Below are 20,825 nucleotides of genomic sequence, written 5' to 3'. Positions count from 1 at the left end.
GTGGTAAACATGTAATAAATCTCTGAATAGGTTATTGTGGCTGTTGTTTACGGACAGCAGTGGGAGGGCAACTGCGCAACTGAAATATATCAAAGAATAGTTGTAGCCTGTTTTTAAACAAAGGATCTTTTTTAGACTAACACAAATAGATTGAATTGAATTTATCGAAAATGATTAAATGTGAAATTACACTATTTAAAAAAAACGAATAAAAACTGCACGTTTTATAAATCGACTCAACATTAATAACAAAAGAATAAAAGGCATATACAATCTAACCAACAAGAGCATATATGTGGTCACAGCTGTATTACGCAGAGTTTTACCAAAGGTTCTTAGTAATGTGATTTAGAAATGAATAGATAATCAATTTTCCAGGATGCGCAAGTATACACGTGTATCTATACATACGATAAGGTTCCAGCTAAGTATTCATTTATTTTATTTATTAGATGGCGATGCCAAACACGTCCACTTCACAAAGAGTGAGAAACTCAGTTGTCTTTGAAATCTTTACAAATCTCCCCTCTGGTGATGTCGGACAATCAACGACGACCAGCTGTGACGCAGTACCGGGACCAGCAAAGAATCCACAGGGAGTGTTGACATCTGATTCTGTTAGACCAACAGTGACGGTCACATTTCTTAGCCGGTCTGACACATCTAAAACAAATATCAGATATTATAATGTTAATAAGATATTGTAAATAAAACAGCACTTATTAATAGAACTGTATTTTTTAATGATCATAATAGATTTTGTATGCATGGTGCTTTTGTACATTTATCAGAATATGAAGTACTTTATAACGAAATATATTTGCGACTAAAGAATAGTTTGTGTAAAGTAAATTTTATTCGGGAAAATAAGAGAGTAACAAATCAGATATTTCGGTTAATTTCATTAATTAAGTCAACGTTATAGCTTGGAACATCAAAATTAAAATAACAGTATTGTTTTCTTTATTATATTTTGACTTTTCAGTGTCGTTATTTTGTACTCTTACCTATTTTCCACTTGTATATTCCTCTGTTGAGCATTCTGACCGATGTGATGGAATACACAGCCTGTAAATCCACCCTCCACCACGGATTTTCGTCTTGTTCTCCTGTGTGTGCACAATTGTCGTAAATGAAGTCTGTACCTCTTTTGCCATCTACTGCATACTGGGCATGGTACATCTCAAACGTTGACGACTGAATCGCCGGTTTATCCAATGCAAGTTCAAACAGAACTGTCAATGATATAACCGAACTGTTTAGTAATGCAATATAGCACAGAGACCAGATGTCTTTAGCTGTCAACAAAATTTAAAATTGAAAACATGCAAAGTTATAGTGATAATGCAAATGAAAATGCAATAGTCATCGTGAAAAAACATCATTGATTAAGTAGCTTTTTTTAAAAACTAAACTTATCTCAATTAGTAGACGAATCAAGTTAGATCATGAATAAGTACATTATTTTACAAGGTCGAATCTTTCAAAGTATCGTACATTTACCCTATATGCACGAATGATATACGATAGAAATTGTGTAGGATCAAATCCAGTTGATTTTAATATCTATGGTTTTAAAATCTATATATGAAAAAAGTATTATTCTGATAACGGATTTCTTTGCTAAAAGCAGCAAGAATCATGTTTAAAAGTGTACAGTTTATTCGGCGTATATTTCTATGATACAGATGTTTATCATCAAGGATTGCAATTATTGAAAAAATGTTGTAAAGAAATGTACACACTGTAGTATTAAGATCAAGATTTTAAAAAAATCACAACACTGAAGAGTATATAAAGTTTATTGGGGCAATAGCATTCTCAACTTTTTACAACTAATTGGATTCACGTAGATGAATAATATAAATAACACGGTTTTTATTTAAGCAAACTGCATTTCTTGGTGTTTAATTTCGAGATTGTTGACATTACCTCAGTGATGTATTTTTGTTTTGAAGAATAACCACATTTTCAGAGCAGAAAGAAAACCAAATAAAGCATTTCCTTTTTTTGATAATACATACACTGTCCAAAAAGGAAAAACTACAGGCATCAATATTGTTAATCATAAGGATACACAGGAGGAGAATCCCCTTTTCCTACAAATGTTAAGAATACTAAAATAACTACTTTTTGTAGGAAGTCCAACGTCAGTTTTTGCCATTCTTTTCAGATTAGGCTTGAATACCGAGTCCGACTAACTTTAATTTCCAAACGGGCGTGAGATATATGTGATTAAATTTATGAGGAAGACAATATGGAGACATAAATATTGATGAAAACAGTGTCTTTTGAATTTAACTCGTGAATGAATGAAGAATTTATCGTTTGTGTTAGGGAAGCTTGGTGAATGCTTTGTTGTATTTGATAACCTTAAGTTGGATTGAAAATTTCAGTTGACAATGCTGGCGCTGTGAACATGGTTAAATACCTGTGTTATTGCAACAAAACAAATAATATCTTTCTTTTTCTTAGATGCGTTATTTAAAAAGTAAGAATTAACCATTTACCCTCTTTACAGACAATGTCGTATTTCCACTCTCCGTTTGACTGACAATTCAGCCGTCCTGAACCAGACTGGGAGTATCCGTCAGCACACGAGGCGTGTATCCTCCTGTGTATACCAATGGCGTCCTCACGTCGTGTTGTATTCAGGTCTATTCCTTTTAGATCGGGTATTCCACAATCTCATGAGTAAAGGTACATTTAAAACAATCATTGGTAAAATTTAAATTTTAAGAATTAAGTCAACATACTGTTTATTGTAGCTGCGTTATAACAAGGGCACCGCTAAATGGAGCATCCCCTCGCGACATGACTGGTAATTGTACTAATCCTCTATTACTACAAAAAGTTTTTTTAACTGTACTAAATTAAAAAAAATCAAGTAGTTAATTTGAACTGCCTACTTTCAAATTACTTTCACAGTAGTGAAGCGGAAGTAGTTATCGTCAAGTCGTACATAAAATGTATGTTTAAAAGTGTGTTATTTTAACGATATACTTCTAATTGCCTTGAAAACAGGGTTTATCCTTTTACCATGCCAAATAAGTATACGAAGTTTGATATATATCCGTGCAAGGGTTTTCTTTTATTAAAGACCAGTACCGATCATACCCAACCTAACACCAGAGTAAACTCGAAGTAAACCTTAGGTTTACTTTCTGGGTTTACTTAAGGTTTACTTTTTGAAAATTTGGGTCCACTCGGGGTTTACTTTGGGTTTACTCGGGGTTTACTCGATAATTGCTTTTGGAGACAACTATACGCACTGCAGTGTTAAGCAGACCTGTATTTTATCTTATCATCATACTGCCGGCAATTCCTGCCCCTTGTATATTCCGAATACACATGAAGCGTCTGTTTTTAGGGTATACTTCTGATCGGGGTTTACTCTCTGTGTCCACTTGGGGTTTACTCTGGGTCCACTCTAGTAAACCCAGAGTTTAGTTGGGATTTACTTTCTGTTAGGTTGGGTCTGTTCGGTTCTGTAGTTGATTTCAAGCTGACGAAGACAGACGTACATACACACACACACACGCGCACAGCAGCGATTCTGATGGGCAACAAGTTGCGCTAGGGAGTAAAAAGAATATCAAAGTCATCAGTTAGTCTTATGTAATGAATTATCTTTGACTTTGAATTTAAATATATTATAATCAATTATAGTAAACAAATTCAATATCTGCATCTTATTTAAGTACAGAATAAGATTAAAGGTACCTCCTCAATATTGGCATGTATGAAGTTTTATAGAAGTCATATAAATATTTGTTTGTATGTTAAATAAAAAAAATGATGATCGATATTACCTGACAAAACACATTCAAAGACAGTATCCTCAGTATATCTCTTGTGTTTACATGTCTCGTTGAGTTGACAATTTGAGTTTGAACAAGCTCCAGCCAGATCCTATTAAAAATGATATTCATGCTCGTGATACACAGTTAGTTTACTAATAATAAAATACCCAAACGTATTCAAACCTGGTTTCTTATCTAAAGGAGCTAAATTCCCTGTTTGATTTTTTGTAAAATATGTATGTAAGATCGTTTTGTAGGTTAAAGAGTGCTAGGACTACATGGAAATAGTTAAACACGTGTCATTCTCTGTAGGATCGCCGATGTCAATATATCACCTTATTTTTGAATTTTCACTGTACATAACACGACACAAACGGTAAAGTTTTAGCAAAAATGTCCATCCCTTCATTTGTTTTGTCCGTTTTATCAAATTATAAAGACATGCTCTGTGTTAAATAAGAATATTTTAGAACTGTATCTCTTTTCTGTAGTTTTTTTTTTTTGGTTTAATTCAGTTAATGTAGTTGATTTGATTGAAAACGGTAGTACTTTTGATTTAATACGACGCCTTATCAATGTAGGAACATGCTACTCTAAAAGAAATGAAAAAGCCTGGAAGAAATATCCATGTACAAGTGTGAAACCGATTTTAAAAAAAACCTGCTATCTAAATTGTGATATAAGTATCATGACCTGTACGATATATTCATAATGTTTTAAAAAGCTTATTTAAATATTTTGATATTTCTTTCGATATATTGTCATATTTAGCTTATATTTCATAGAAGTTAAGAAAATAGTTAACTCAAATTTTGGTCTAAAATTAGCTTATTTCATGCTATATCTCAAATTTCTGAGGTGTGACCACTACTTGTTTTACTTTTAAATGAGACATTAAGAGTATGTCTATTTGTAAGCAAAGTTTTGAAAAGACGACATTATTATGATCGTTGTTATTCGCGTTATAGTTTGATTACTCCAAAAGTTTTGTAACATGTGTTGTTGTGTTCATTATGTACTGGCCTTTAAAGCCACCAGTAAAGCAAGAATTTTTAAACTTTGACTTATGTTTTACATTATAGTCACAACATGTGTTCAGCTTCATACTGTAATAAAATCATAGCTAAATAGTAGTTCAAACTATGAATATTTGTTTGATTTCTTCAAAAAATCAATTTCTATGTCAAAGGACTAAGTGCGGTTTTATGCAATTTTTGCCCCCCAAAATCAAAGTTTTAGAAAGAGCTTTAAAATAAGGTGAAAGATAGTTAAAATCATATTGAAAATAAAGGTGTACAAGGTTATCACCAAAGTGACGTCATAATGTAGATATGACGTCATGAATATTGCATTATTTTGATAAATTGATGTTTTGTAGCAAAATATGGGTGTTTTCCGATGGTTTTTCGACTGGGAAACATCGAGCGCAGGCTTGCTCAAGTACCATTTTTTAGTATAATATGTATAACTATCTGAAGAAAAACATATGTTAAAATCGCACTTGAGCAGACCTGCGCTTTATACTTCCGAATGCAAAATATAGAGCAAAAATGAGACTATCTTCATTTGTTTGCAAATTTGCGGGAATTAGGTCATTTAAGTGACGTCATAGATAAACAGCGAGTGAGCAATGATGACTAAAATCAAGATTAAAGTTATAGGCATCCTCTTTACAATGAATTGTGAAGATTTCATTTTCATACGATACTTTTTAAAAATTGGTTGAAATTGGGGGCAGATATTTGACCATACCGCACATAGTCCTTTTAGCAAAAATTTTAGGTACATGTAAATTATCATTTCTGTTTGGAGCCCAGTATTTCCAAACAATGGCGCGTGACATGGGTCACAAATAAAATAAATGACCTTTCCCCATTTTTATATCTAAGTGGTTTTCGGATGAATGACATTTCTATTATTTCAGGTGCCAACATCCTTTAACTGTTTTTCTTAAGATTTTGGTTCTGAATACTGTTCGTTATCATAACATCTTATTTTTACTCATTAATAATCATAGAAATAATGAAATATGCTCATTTTATAAAATATTATAAAAGGATTTAAAAAAATATTTTTTTCTTTTTAAGTAGACTTAGATGACTTTCCCAACTGCTTGTTTCTACGGATGTTGATTTGTTTTTTGTTGTTGTGGGGGGTTTTTGGGGGGTTTTTTTTTTTGGTTTTTTTTTTGGCTACTAGTTATAGCGTGTGTTACTTGAATGCATGAATGTTAACAAATATAACGTTGTAGTTTTATTTGCCATAATTCGCATGAATCGGTAATCGTTCATGTGGATAAACAGTTTTACTTTAAAAAAGTGTAAACTATATCCATACCCTTGCTAAATGTTTCAATATGATTAAGAGAGAAAACATGTGTGCATTGATATACTTAAAACTTAAGGTTTTACATACCAAACTATATGTATAATTCTGTCAATTTTTTGGTTTACCAAACTTAGCACCCTTTTCAGCATTAAGTTAATTATGAAATTGATCAACTCCTATTTTTAATCTTTCAAAGTAATAGGTGATTTTAAAGAATTATTAAATCCATCTTCTTTTTTCTTTCTTTTTTTTTTATAGAAACGGTGTTTTGATGGGTCCAAAAGTTGTCACATGATGATCATGTGACAACTTTTGGACATATAAATAAAACGTTTCTTTGTTTTTGCTGATTCCATTGAAAAAATTTTGATTGAACAAATTCATTTTATTTGAAAGATATATATCGACTGTGTTATCAAACATTTTAAGTTTTTTAACGTATAAAAGTGTAATATTTTCAATATAGAGTTCCACTCACATCACTACAACCAAGACTTTCAAATATGTGTAACAACTGAATGGTGTATAGATGTAAGGGAGTTGCAAAACAAATGATTAAAAATATGCGATTCGATTTTAGTGTCAGATACAATGTACGTAAGGATTCTAGCACATTTACCTTTGGCCAATGTTCCTTGTCACTGTACACCCAACCAGCAATCTCCACGTACTTAGTCTCTGCTGTCGTCTGATTTTCGTAATTGCTTTCACATAAATTAGCCCCTTTGAAATAGTTGACAGATTTACACCTTGGTGTAACTAGACATTCTATCACACAGTCCAAGAAACTGAGTTCTGTGAATGACTGAATTACTTTCCCGTCCAGTCTGTGTCCTCGCTGAAGTTGAGAGAAACCCGGCTTTAGGCTGCCATAACACGGCACAAGGAAACTGTATAAAATCCACCACCATCTACCAATTTGTAACAACATCATTGTACTGTAGGAGGAAGTTTCATGAGAAATAAAGTTCCTTTCTCTACCAAGAACAGCTTGAATAGCGCACTTCAAAAGAATAATTAGGACCTTTAACAGTTTGCATTTGTAATGGATTTCGTAAGTAGCATTCTTCATTATTGACAAGTTGGTAATCAGTAACCGTTATCATTGATAAACATATTTGATAATTAAAGAACTTCCAAAAAAAAAACCCAAAGTGGTTTCCAGAACTTTTAAGTTAACTTACTCTTTGTGTGAATAATAAAAGACAGTTGAAGAAGAAATGTGTACACACAATACATTGTGCATAGAAATCAGTGATGCAGTATTTAAATTTGATTGCAACAAGTGCAATAATATAGCGACATGTAAAACATCATTTTCTCGAATTTGTTATATTTCATTTGACTGATTTTAAAAGTTTTGTGTCATTTGAGTTGTGTGCGCCACCTGTAACATTTATATAACTATATTCAGAAAACTAAACACGGGGGTTAGCTACATGTATACATTGTATTCGTGTATCACGCTTGATTTTTGTATTGATCATATGGAGATTGAAGTCTGATTTTTTCTCATTAATATTGTTTTTAATTTGATTGACTAGCAGCAATTATTTGATCTTGGTACAGGTATGTTTTAGGGGAGGTGGCTTAAAATATGGTCTTCAAATGCTATGGGATTTGTATGCTATGCTTTGAGAAATTGAAATGAAGGGCGAAATGATATAAAGTGCTATGCTATGGTATGACATGAACTTTGAACAGAAACGCCTTTATTCACAGAGGAGTTCCAACCAGTTCATAATGGTGATAAGATGACATGATGAGAAGTAAAATTTATCTGCAATGTGAACATTTAAAAAACACATTTAAAACCGAGTTAAAATCATGTTGCATGCTATGCTATGGTATGGTGAGAGTCTATGAGATTGTATGCTATCGTATAATATTTCAATGCTATAGTCTGAAATTACAATGTTATACTATGAGTTTTCAAAGCTGTATCAGCTTTTGTTATTGTATATGTTGTAAAAGATATGCTTGAACTATCTGAACATTGTAATTGTTTTCAGAGCTTACTGTTTAATACTGTATGTAATTCAATGCTCAATTTCTTTATAAAAAAAAGTAAGTAAGTGAGTAAATGATTATACATGATTTAATACAAATACTGAAATATTTAAACATTCCAATGAATTTAAATTAAAACTTTAGTCATTGTATGTACTTAATTTTCTAACGGTCTTTTATTTAGCGGATTATCTGATATTAAAATAAGGTATAATATGGTTCACAATAGTATGGGTGATATTCTCACAGAACTGTAAAACACAGTTGCATGAAAAGATGATTACAGTTTGTTGACGACGTTATTCAATCTGTGAAGAGAATCTTCATTTGTGTTTTTATTGATGTAAAAATCCGAACCGTTCCAAGACAGTTATCCTAGAAAAATTCATAAGATATATTATTCATGTCGTAAAAACATGTGAAAAAGGGCATAGCTTTGCGATGAAGATATTTTTCAAAATCTTTTGCAACTAAAAGCTAATTACTTATTTATATAGAAAACACAACTAATATAATTGAAATATTGGTAATGATAATAGTTCTTACGTTAAAACTCTACTTGATTCTTTTAACTTTGTTTTTACTCTTTGCAACATCACATGTATTCCAATGATATGCTTAATTTATTTCTTTTAACACAAAGGTATTCCACTGCTTAATTTCTTTTATCAAAATGGTAAGTAAGTGAGTAAATGATTATACATGATTTAATACAAATACCGAGATCTTGAAATATTCCAATAAATTAAAAATGTAGTCATTGTATGTAGTTAATTTACTAACGATCTTTTATTTAGCGGATTATATGGTATTAACATAAACTAAAGTTTAACGTATAATATGGTTCACAATAATATGACGGATATCTTCACAGAACTGTGAAACACAGCTACATGAATAAAAGATTACAGTTTGTCGACGACGTTATTCATTCTTTGAAGAGGATTTTCATTTGTGTTCTTATTGATGTAAGAATCCGAACCATTCAAAGACGGTTATCCTAGAGAAATTCATAAGATATATTATTTATGCCGTAGAAATATGTGAAAAAGGGCATAGCTTTGCAAAAAACTGATATTTGAAATGTGTTTGCAACTTAAAGCTAATTACTTATTTATAAGAAAAAAAAACCCTTTCGTCTAATGTAATATGAAATATTGGTAATTATAATAATTCTTACGTTAAAACTCGACTTGATGCTTTTAACTTTGTTTTTACTCTTTGTAACAACACCGATCCACAAAAAGGCTGCTGGGATTCACCACAAAATATAACTATTCACTTAAGCAAAGACAACCATAATCTAACTTAACTGTATATTATGTTTAAGAGCAAGAACAGAATGACTGATATATCTTTGAAAGAGGTTGCATTCACAACAGTTATGTTTTGCATTGTAACATTATACAATGGAGTGACATCTTCGGTTGTTCCCGGTGAGAGGTATCGTTGTCCCGTTGTCCGGGTGTTGGAGATCATTGGACAACAGCAGTGTGTCCGGAAATGTAGACACAGACCCAAGCTATGTCGGGAAGTCAACTACCAGAAACAGGAACTGTTGTGTGAACTCGTGACGGCCATCGACGAAACGGAACCCAATTCAAACTATGTGAGGATTAAAGTAGATAAGGTATCGTTTTATCCAGTTTATTTCAATTGTTCCTTCTGTTTTTACTGGTAATTTATAGTCAAAAGTAATTATAATACGAATTGTTAACAACATTGTGTTGAATGCATCATATTTTGTAATGTTTCCTGGTTTTTGTTTTTATATATTTATTCTATGTTGTCAACTGTCATCCTGCAATAAATGTCACGTTAATAAACATGAAAATCTAGTTTAAAATTTGGTAGAATTATCATGATAATCTAACAGTTTCTTTAAATATAACATGTAATGCAGCTTGAAAATTTACACGCGTTAAAAGGAATATTATTAAAACTTATTAAGCTCTTATATAAAGCTCATATATAATTAGTTATAAACACTTTTTGTCCAGCGCCTGTCTGTCCGTAAATTGTTTGCTAATTTACCATTTCTTCTCAAGAAGAACCGAACCAGAGCATCCTGAGTAATTCAAGTTTGTTAATGTAAAATAAGGTGGTTATATCTTAAAAGAGGAAATAATAATTGCTGTACTTTAAATGAATAAGTTAAGATGTTCTTTTCGAAAACGAATTCGCCAGAAATAGTGTAAGTTGTATGAAAGCATCTTAGTGGTGAATATTCTAGTTAACACACCTCACAGCCTACTCAATTTTCAGGGTCATGAACCCTTGGGAGCATTCATTATTGTCCCCAAGAGAGACAACTCTTGAAAACGTGCATTGACTGTAGTCCGTTTCTTTATCTTATTAAAATAAATAAATTCAGAAAAGTTTTCAAAGTGTTTTAATGTATAATACATATTACAATGAGTATAAGGTATGAAAAATGCATGAAAGAAGTACATTATCAAATGTAGTACTAGTAATACACTGTATTATGCAAATTGAAAAAAAATACACAGGTTGTAAGAGATCTTTTTTAAAATAAATTTTCTGAATTAATAAAATTGCATATATCAATCTTTAAAAATCATAAAACTCATAGACATGCAGTTCAACATAAATAAAGTGATATATGAAATGGATAGGATATACTCTACGGCAATTAAAAGATAAAGATGACATATTTCATATGAAAGGTAATTCAAAATTAATCACTAGACTTGTTTCAAAAGCTCCATACCATTTAAACAATGAAATGGTTGCAGTAGGCCTATTTGTATCTAGTTTAATATAATGAAATTAAACTAATGACCCCTATACATCATTCTAAGATAAGATATAGTAATTGACATGCTGTTCTAGAAACTAAAGTGATATGTTACAGGGATCAATAGGATATACTGTGCAGCAATATGAGATATAAATGGCACAAATTTCAGTGGCTTTGTTTCCAAACATATGATTAAAGGGAAAAAAATTATATTTTAATTCTTTTTAATCTTATATTAAATAATAATCTAAAAAATATTAATATTTGTATTTGATGGCTAAAACTTAATATTTTTCTGTCAATTTCTTCTGTTCATTCACAAGACCTATACATTTATCAGACAATTTTTTTATATATTATGTCCATTTCCAATTGTAACTGAGTATTTTTGTTCTGTTTGTATACAAAAGAGTATATTAGAAAACTTATATTAAATAGTAATGCCAAATTTAAATTAAATAAAGAAAGCTGTTTCCAAAAATGTTACATGTACTATATGAATATGTTATATAAAAACATATGTTAGATGTATCGGAAAAATACAAAATAAGTGCATTCAATAAAAAGTTTGTTGGTATTCATTATGTGAACACTTAGTGTTGAAACAATTCATCCAGTAACATTTAAAGTGCCAACACCTTTTTTATGTAACATAAATAAGAATGTTATGAATGATGTGTATAGAACAAATTCTTCTGTGGTTGGCTCCATGAATCTTGAAAAGATGGTGTGAGTTGGTAAACAGGCAGAATAAGGTTCCATCCTAATCTTCATGCATTCCATTCTAGAAATATTCATTAATGTCATGGTCTGGAAACTAAAATAGAATAAACATAAAGTGTTAAAAGAATTAATTTTTGAAACATTGTGCACTCATCAAATACTTATATATTCAATGCAGTTATTTCGAGAATGTGCTATAAAGTGATACTGACAAATCTTTTTCTAATATTGTACATACATGTATTACATCATTTTGCCGCTAATTTTAAACACAGCTGACAGTTTCTTTATTTTTTTATTATATATATATAATGTCAAAAGATAGTTGCATTATGTGCATGTACTTTCAGAAATTTTAAAAGCCATAAAAACATTTTAGTCCTACAAAACACTTTTAGTTTTTCAAATTTTGTATAAACAAATCAAATATGTACTAATATACCAGTATTAAAGTCACAAGTGATATGCATTTTAAAGCAATATCACTTGTACAACAAAATCAGGAAACTTGGGTCAATCAAGTCTGCACACATGTGAAAAATGTAATGAATCAAATATTTAAAACAGAATCACCAGAAACCATCTGCCTTTGTTACCAACTGGTCTTACTTCAAAGATATTTAGATTTCCAGTGGACAGAAAGATGTTGAACAAAGTCTTGTGTAACAAATGAATGTCTGTACGAGTTGCAACTATGAACTACGCCCCTGACTATCAACATTCTATGTACACCAATATAAGATTGTGTCAATAACAAAAACTAATCTGAAAAAAATATTTACAACATAAGAAATTCATGGGATTTCTGCAAATCCCATTCTCTCAAAAAGTGTGAAAGACATTTCTTTAAGTTTAAATAACATTTTCAAACTCTCGGTATTCCTTTCAGAGGTAAAAATTCCCACTACTTCAAATACCAATAATCATGCAGTGTTGCAACAAGATGCCCATACAAACCTTTCTCTTTTACACAAGACATGGTGGCTATTTAGAGGACCTTGCTTGGCTTTCAATCAGCTTAAACTAAATATATATCTACATAAGAGTACAAGTTGAAAGTACCTTCTGGGCTTCAGCAGACTTGACTGGATCATAAGCAATATCAAATTGACAATATCTTCTATATTCCTGATCTTCAGATCATCTGGAGGCCACAGGTAAACCGGTAGATCAAAAGAAAAAAGACACACTATCATAACAAAGCTAAATGCTGTCATTATCAAAACAAAGGGTGTGTCCAAGATTACACTTTTTATGGGCACATGCAGTATCTGAGACATGGGTGTAAACATTACCCTAGTAACAGCCATACCAACTCATTGAGTGGGAAATGACATATATATGTAACTATTAAATTTGTCATGGCTTTTCATACTCCTCTCTCTCTCTCTCTATCTCTCTCTCTCCCCTCTCTCCCTCTCTCACACAGTCTATCTCTATTTCTCTTTCATTCTCTCAATTGTATAAGTTATATTTACATAACAAATACAGACCCTTGATTAATAAACACTCTCGTCGTTAATAGATAAATAAGACATAAAGTTAACAGTTTGAAAGAGATATACGTGTATCAAAACTACATGTATGTGTCGAGGAAATTCTGTAATGGCTGAAGCCAGTGAAGGCATGATTGACACAAACGCAATATTCTAGGAATAACATACACTATTTTTTAACGTATACTAGGTACCAGTATGTGTAAAAACTGACTATAATACACCTGCCTACACATTTCATACTGAAACATGTCTTTCAAGTCACATTTCACAACGACCATTATTTATTTACATTTAGGTAACACATGCAGTGGAATTATTGCACTGCAGGTTTTTAAAAAGGTATTTATCTAGTTTAACATTGTAAGTAAGTATGTTCGTACCGATAGATGGCTACCCCCTAGCACGTTTCAGATTGTTGACAAAATCGAAAACTGCTCTTCATGCGGTTTTTATGCTGAGCAATATTTGACGAGATAAGACTAATCACCCCAAACTTCGATTTCACATTAATAAACAATTGTTCTGCAACTTTAAATAATTTAAAAAGCTTGCCGCTGGAATAAACATAAACTTTTACTTACTTTTTCGATCTAAACTCCTCTCTCGATTTGCAAGAGTCTTCAACTGGTCTCGTTAAAATCCCGTAAATTGACATATTTAGGCGTTCTCTGGGTTTTTTACATTTTCGTTAATATAAAAATCAGAAAGGCTCCGATTATGCTAATAAGGCTGTGAGGTGTGAGTTAATTCAAATCATGATTCCTGGCGGTAGAGTGAGGCCAGAATGGAGAGGGTGGAATTTCTATAGGACTAAATTTTTTTTTTGAATATTACCAGTCGAATATTAGAAATGCCACACAGAAGCATCGTTAATAACAAACCGTTGGCCTTGGGTTAAACATCATACTGAGCTGTTCCCTGGACCTTGGCAAAATATTCTGGTCTATTGACTACTCAGGCAATAAATAATTGCATACTTTTATATGAGGGTCATGTTATAAGCGATATACACATCTCGCGATTCTTTGTCTTTGTTTACGTTTTGAAAATTGAAGTAAAAATTCCAGTTTAAGACCTTAAATAAATCTGATAAATGCTAGAAACTATTTATTCATGCTTAAAATGAATGAGAAGAGACAGAAATCAGCTTGAAAAAGAATTGTTACCGTGTTAATTAATTGACGTAAACAAACACAAGGCACAAGCCTTGTTTTCATTAAAAGAATAGTGAGCTCTGTATCTTGCTATAACTGTTTAACCGATACTCGAATTTTCCTTAATCGTAGAAGTGCATTTCTAAAGCTTTGTAAACAATAAAAATAGGAAAATCAAATTTGGCTAAAATCGTGACCATACACCTTTTATGTTGATTTTAAGAATAATTGGAGAAAAATTTCACATCCTTTTATAGACTCTCTATATAGGATCTTTCTAACTACACTCTCCAGAGATGTTGTTTATGACTTATGTTTTTGTTATAGCATTGAATGATTTATTTTTGACGTCGTCGTGTCAATAACTGCCGTCAGGTGAGCAGACAAATTGAATAACGCGCGTTAGCGCGTTATGATAATTTGTCTGCTCACCTGACGGCAGTTATTGATACGACGACGTCAAAAATAAATCATTTAATGCTTATATTTACATTCCCTTACTGAAGAAATCAATTGTTTACTTAAATAAATCGATATAAAGTGCAGATCACGGAGGGAGTGAATAAGTAACAGCAAGAACAGCTGTTTTGTAAAACCGGTTGAAACTGGTTTTCACATAGACTGTTGAGATGAGATCGACGAGCATGTAAATATAATCCATGATAAATAACTCTTGAAATGTTGCTTTTAACAATAAAGTCCACTTTTTGTTTAATAATTATAAAACATGGTGTTTTGACAACGTTCATGAAATACATTTTTTAACCGATAACATAGAAATCACGGTTTAAGAACTATTTATGTATATTACTCGTAAATTCATACGCAGTGAATAGGTGTTGCATTTAGAGGCATTTAAACATCACGGAATTTAATGGAAAAACACAGTAGAATGTAAATATTATTTATTATTTTCCGTTATCAACCGTTTAGATGCTCACTTTTTAAAATTTGGTATTTAGAAATATTTGTGAACCAAATTTTAAAGATTTTATTACAATGGTTAAAATAAACTTTGCAAATGATTCGTGAAGGTTTATCAACGACATCATGTGCATGATATTGTTGATTCAAGTCAATTACAACTTACAAATGTTCTCATTACCCATCGTGACCGTTTTGTAGACTCCCAATGTACCAGATGAATGCCTGACGTGTTCTTCTGACGATCAGTGTGTGACCTTCTCCAGTAAGAAAGTTCATTGTATTCGAGGTGGGTTATCTAGTGGTCTGAATTTTACTCAGGAATCAGAAAAACACATGTAATGAGATACACCTACATCTAAATACATTTGTTTTATACTTTTTTTCTAGCAGTAGTTTTCCAAATGAATTAAGACCTTTACAGGCTTTATTCAGCACACATTCCCAGGTGGATTAGCTTTTTACATCGATGTGATAGTGGTTTAATTTGTATACAAATTACACAAATCTGTTAAATCGCATTCGATTCAAGGTACTTTTTACTATAATTGTTTTAAAATTCAAAACACCAATAACAATACATATGGGATAACCACAACAATAAGAAACTCAAACTAAAAGAAATTAAGACCACAAATGTACAATTTTAGATCATTTATTTTAGTTTAGATTTTTTCATCCCTGTCTGCTCTTTAAATATCTAGCAATGTATTTATTTATTTTTTTTGTATTTCAATTTTCAGGAATGTGTTAAGAAAGCAATTAATAAAAATGTTGGACACAGAATATACAAAAATAAAAAAAAACCAGCATCTAAAACTATTCATTTATAACATGAATATTTCCACGCTTGCGAAGGGAAATCATGAAGTATTTACAAAAATAATGTAAACACAGCTGTATTGATTTCTAAAACAAATTGATTTTCAACATCACTTATTTCTATGTATTATGTATGATATTTAAAAGCGTGTACTTTTAAACGCCTTTGTTCATCCACAGACAATGTATAATGACTAAACTTTAATAGAAACGACACATTTTACGGTTTATTTATCGAATATTCCTTTTACCATTTAATGCTTACTCACGAAGGGCGGTGAAGCTCAACAAACAAAAAGCATAAGGTTTTGAGCTAAAAGTAACAAGGAATGATGATACTTAAATATTAATTATCTTTAACTGTTTACACTGATTTTATACTAATGTTATTTTGCGGTGATATTACAGCTTTTTTTTAACATGTTTAAATTGCGTGCCATATAATTGTCGTACAAAAAAATCATCAGAAAGAAAAGAATCAACAGAAATCATGCAAATTTTTTGACTAACAAATACATTTTAACTTTTTTTTAGCACTGCAAAAAAAGTCTTGAAGAAAACAATTTAGGAAATTAGATCGAATGTCATCTGTTTTGCTTTAGATTTATTTTTGTATCAGCTTAAACCATAAAATGTAAAATTATATTAATATCATTTAAATAATATTTTGTGCAGAACAAATTTTACTTATGACAATAAAATTTATAATGTTTTTAATTTGACAACTAAACCATGAGGAAACGACTTCCTTAATGTTTGCTGCAAAAGTCGGAAGGAGTTTAATCGCATCATATTTCAGTATTAGCTATTTATAATGGAAAGTAGCTAAATTTTCAAGTAAAAAAAGTCAAATTAGTTTCAACATAAAGAACAAAGACAGCGTTTTATTATGAAATTGATTTTTTTGAAATTTCTAACAGAAACATAATTTGGCATTGTAGACATTGAATGAAAGTTCATCTAAAATGGAAAATTATTTAAAGTAATTATTATTTTTTTTAATTTTCGGTCATAAACAGTCACTGTATCACATTGTATTTTATTAACACAATCACCAAATATTGTTGATAGTTCTCTTAGCACTTGCATTGGGTAAACCGAACTCTTCAACGTTTCAACTTTATGGAGCACAGTTGGCAGCAGACGGTAACAGAGGTACAAACCTTCTCCAAGAAGAGTGTACATACACAAGACGAAACGACACAAATGGTGGAGGGTGGACCTACTGACTCTGTATACCATTATATCTGGCAAAATACTCAACAGAGGGATTGACGCAGGAGGAGGTAAGTGTTCAAAGTGACGTTATCAGATATGCTGACAGAGAAACTACATTGCTAAATTATTACTTGGTTGCAAATGTTTTTGTTGAGAAGGAATTAAATTTCTAAGAAATATAACATGCATATGAGTAATAAAATGAAGAAACAACTTTAACTTAGAAAACATTGTTCTTTAAATGTTTTTGTTAACTTTTACATCTGCATTTTAATGTTTTAAAGATGCGTCAGACCGACGTCGGGACGTTACCGTCACTGTAGGGTTGACAATCTGAAACTCCTTGTGGTTTCTTTGCTGGTCCCGGTACCGCGTCACAGCTGGTCGTCATCGACTGTACGACATTACGACGGGGAAGATTCGTTAAGATCTCAAAGACAACTGAGGCTCTCACTCTCTGTGAAATTGACGTGTTTGGATTCTCCTTCTAATTAATATCATAGATACGATACCGTTTTATGTTAAATGTTTGCTTGTTTCCACCCTTTCAGATTCACTCCTTATAGATGTGAGAAATCATAGCGATACTTATTCTTGGAGTTTAACATTTAACTAAATGTTATATATCTATAACACTGCATGCAAGCTTTTTATGAACTTTTATATTGAATTTCTATTATTAAAAATACCTATTACACAGGAGTGCTTTTACGTAATCAGAACGTGTTGGGTTTGATTCCGTTCTATAACCGTGGAGTCAATAAAAAACAACCTTTTTTACAGATAGGAATAACTGTAGAAGCTACAATCCTCACACTGATGATATATTCCCAGCAATGCTAGATACTTTATTTGATCAGTAAGAAAGCTGTTTTGTTTTAATCAATACCTTGTAAACATACTTATATTCATAAACTTAAATTATATAATCTGTCGACTATTTGATACTTAACATCAACACTAGAGGTACTGTGAGCAAGCTCACAATTGATATCCCCCGCTAAGAAAAAAATCATAACGAGTGTATTTTTGCTATTATAGAAAATATTGGATTAATCTATTTCACTGTCCATTTTCTATAAATAACAACTGCTCTATTTTTCAAAACTGTTAAAGCTAATAGGAGTAAACAAACCCACTTCTATCCGTTAATTCCATTTTATTTTAAGTTAACTGTTAATGCATGAGAACGTTTGCATCCTTCCGTTAACAACCATGACTTGAATCAAATGAAATCCACATGTCAGCCAGCCATATAATATTTAAACATTTTATTGGTATTCTGAGCCCGATTTTTTCCGAATATTTTTTCCACACATTTTTTTCCCCAACAAAAAAATTTCATCGGGGCAGTCCATTTTCAGAGAGACTGGGATGAGAATCTAAAAATACTTTTTTGTGGCTTGAGACAAGCAAGCTTTGTGTCAAATTTTAGCTTCTAATTTTTACACTAATACAAGACATGACACAGACAGAATTTAGCATTTTTAGAATAATGACCTTGAACTTCCTAAATTAACCTTGGGTCAAGGTCATGACACACCCTTTGATCATATGCAATATTTGTGTGAAGTAAGAACTTCCAATAAATGAGGTCTATTGTCTACATTACGATTAACAGCAACATCTATGTAAAGGAAACACGTAGTTTTAATAAATGTTTCAATATCAACGTTACGATACATTCCCTGAGTACTATCGTAAGGAATGCAGATTTTGATGTCAAAGTTAAGTGTACCGCCATATTGTATGAAGTACAGACAAATGTTTTTCTATACATCGCTGTAGGAAGCCTTAATATACTTGCACGAGGGTGTATCACACAGGTAGTATACACATAAAGTCGGTTATGGCATGTGCGATTTCAATAAACACGCTTAGAAAAAAATGCATGTTTCAAATGTTACATTACACTTTCTATAATGTTACAACAATTGATATAAGATTTTTTCCATTTTCCCAGACATTGTCCTTGACTGCTTGGTAACGTTTTTACAGGGACACTTGGTGAAATGCAAGACACCGTTGGAAAATTAAAATAAATTGCGATTTGTATGGCAGTTACACATACACTCTAATGTGTACTGCATTTGTTAAGCTACCACCAGTCGTTAATAAAAAAGTTACTATTGGCCGATAATGTGTAGATCAAGTATTGTCAACTAGTTGATAGTTAGTTGATTTTGAACCAAAAAAGACTTAACACGAAAATATAATATAAATTTCACTAACTAAACTCGAAGTCGGGAGTGAACGGTTACCTCCACTTTCTGCAATCATGTAATAATATTTTTTCATTGTTAAAAAAATAATATTAATTTTACTGTATTGACTTAATGGTACAAACAACTTCAACTTTCTGCAATTTACATACATATGTTGCACTTACATCGGAAATAATTCTAAATATGTGTATGTAATAATTATAATTAAAAATAAAAATAAAATTAGAAGCCTGTTCTCTCTTTTAAGTAACAATGGGGAATGCAAAAAAAACAAAATATAAAAATCCAGGATTTGGTATCAAATATGGACTTTGGAAGAAACTAAATTTCAGTTACTTTTTTTTTTACAAATATTAAAAAAAATAAATGTTGCAGTAGGTGACAGAACAATGCAATGTATGTTAGAATCTCGTACAGTGGGGTACAGTGTTGGTCAGTAGAGTACATTGCCTCTGTACAGTAGATGTACAGTCAATTAAAGGTCATATGAAACGATATCCTGACCATATTGAGTTATATACGGGAATGAGTTCATAAGTGCCTATTTAATAAGACTGACATTGTTTTTTGGATATTTTATGCAAAATGTGAGCGCCTCAGTCGATCAAAATTACTTAATCGGGAAAAGGAACATTGACTTACGCGGCTTACCTCCCTTGCTTATGACGTCAGTAAGACCCAATCGCCTTATAAAGCTATGTTGTGAATACAAATATCCATGTCATTTTGCAGCATTTTAAAAGAAAAACAAATACTATTTTATATAAAAACTTGTATAATTATACAATAATCAACCACGTCAGTATTTTTTCTCTCAAGAAATGAAATCGTGTGCGTTTTTATTTACATGTAATAGCGTGTACATAATGATATTCAGTTTCGAGACTGCAGGGAGAATAAATGATTTTCTTCATAGATCCACATGCAAGTATAATATAATTTTAATATAAGCATATTTATATGTTTTATTTTGATCTTTTTAATGAAATTGACAAATTCAAAAATAAGTCTGATCGTTTTTTCCCATTTGCATGTTCATGCAATTCATTAAGATTTTTTTTCTATAAACAACTTGTAGGCCTCATTGTGCCTCATTCGCTTCACGATTATATTGTTTGTTTCACTTTCAAATTCACAAATATGTTACCATTTAATTATTTTTAGTCTAAGAGAAATTTCTTCAAATGTTTTGTTTTTGAAACGTGTACTTGAATGTGCGGTGCTTTGATTTTAAAACGTGTATGTGCGGTGTTTACTCACAGATCCCTTTTATCTCACTTTCTTCCGCAATGTTTTCTTTCGGGTTTTTTTTATCATTATTGATGCTTGTTCTTAATAAAATCTGTTGATTATCTTCA

At 31.4% G+C, this 20,825-nt stretch overlaps 1 protein-coding gene across 1 annotated transcript in view; it reads right to left on the bottom strand.

The window, feature by feature from the left end:
* Window positions 1-448: 448 nt before the first annotated feature.
* Window positions 449-20,825, bottom strand: part of LOC117685463 (uncharacterized) — a 68,942-nt gene continuing 48,565 nt past the window's right edge. Inside the window, exons 3-5 of the mRNA XM_066078246.1 lie at window positions 2,511-2,687; window positions 1,008-1,235; window positions 449-663 (exon numbers count right to left, since the gene is read on the bottom strand). Of these exons, the coding sequence (XP_065934318.1) occupies window positions 449-663; window positions 1,008-1,235; window positions 2,511-2,687 (620 nt within the window). The remainder of the gene's footprint in view (window positions 664-1,007; window positions 1,236-2,510; window positions 2,688-20,825) is intronic.

This window comes from Magallana gigas, chromosome 1 (assembly GCF_963853765.1).
Source record: "Magallana gigas chromosome 1, xbMagGiga1.1, whole genome shotgun sequence".
Lineage (NCBI taxonomy): Eukaryota > Metazoa > Mollusca > Bivalvia > Ostreida > Ostreidae > Magallana > Magallana gigas.
Note: the sequence above shows the minus strand (reverse complement) of the source record. Positions and strands in the feature narration are given on the sequence as shown.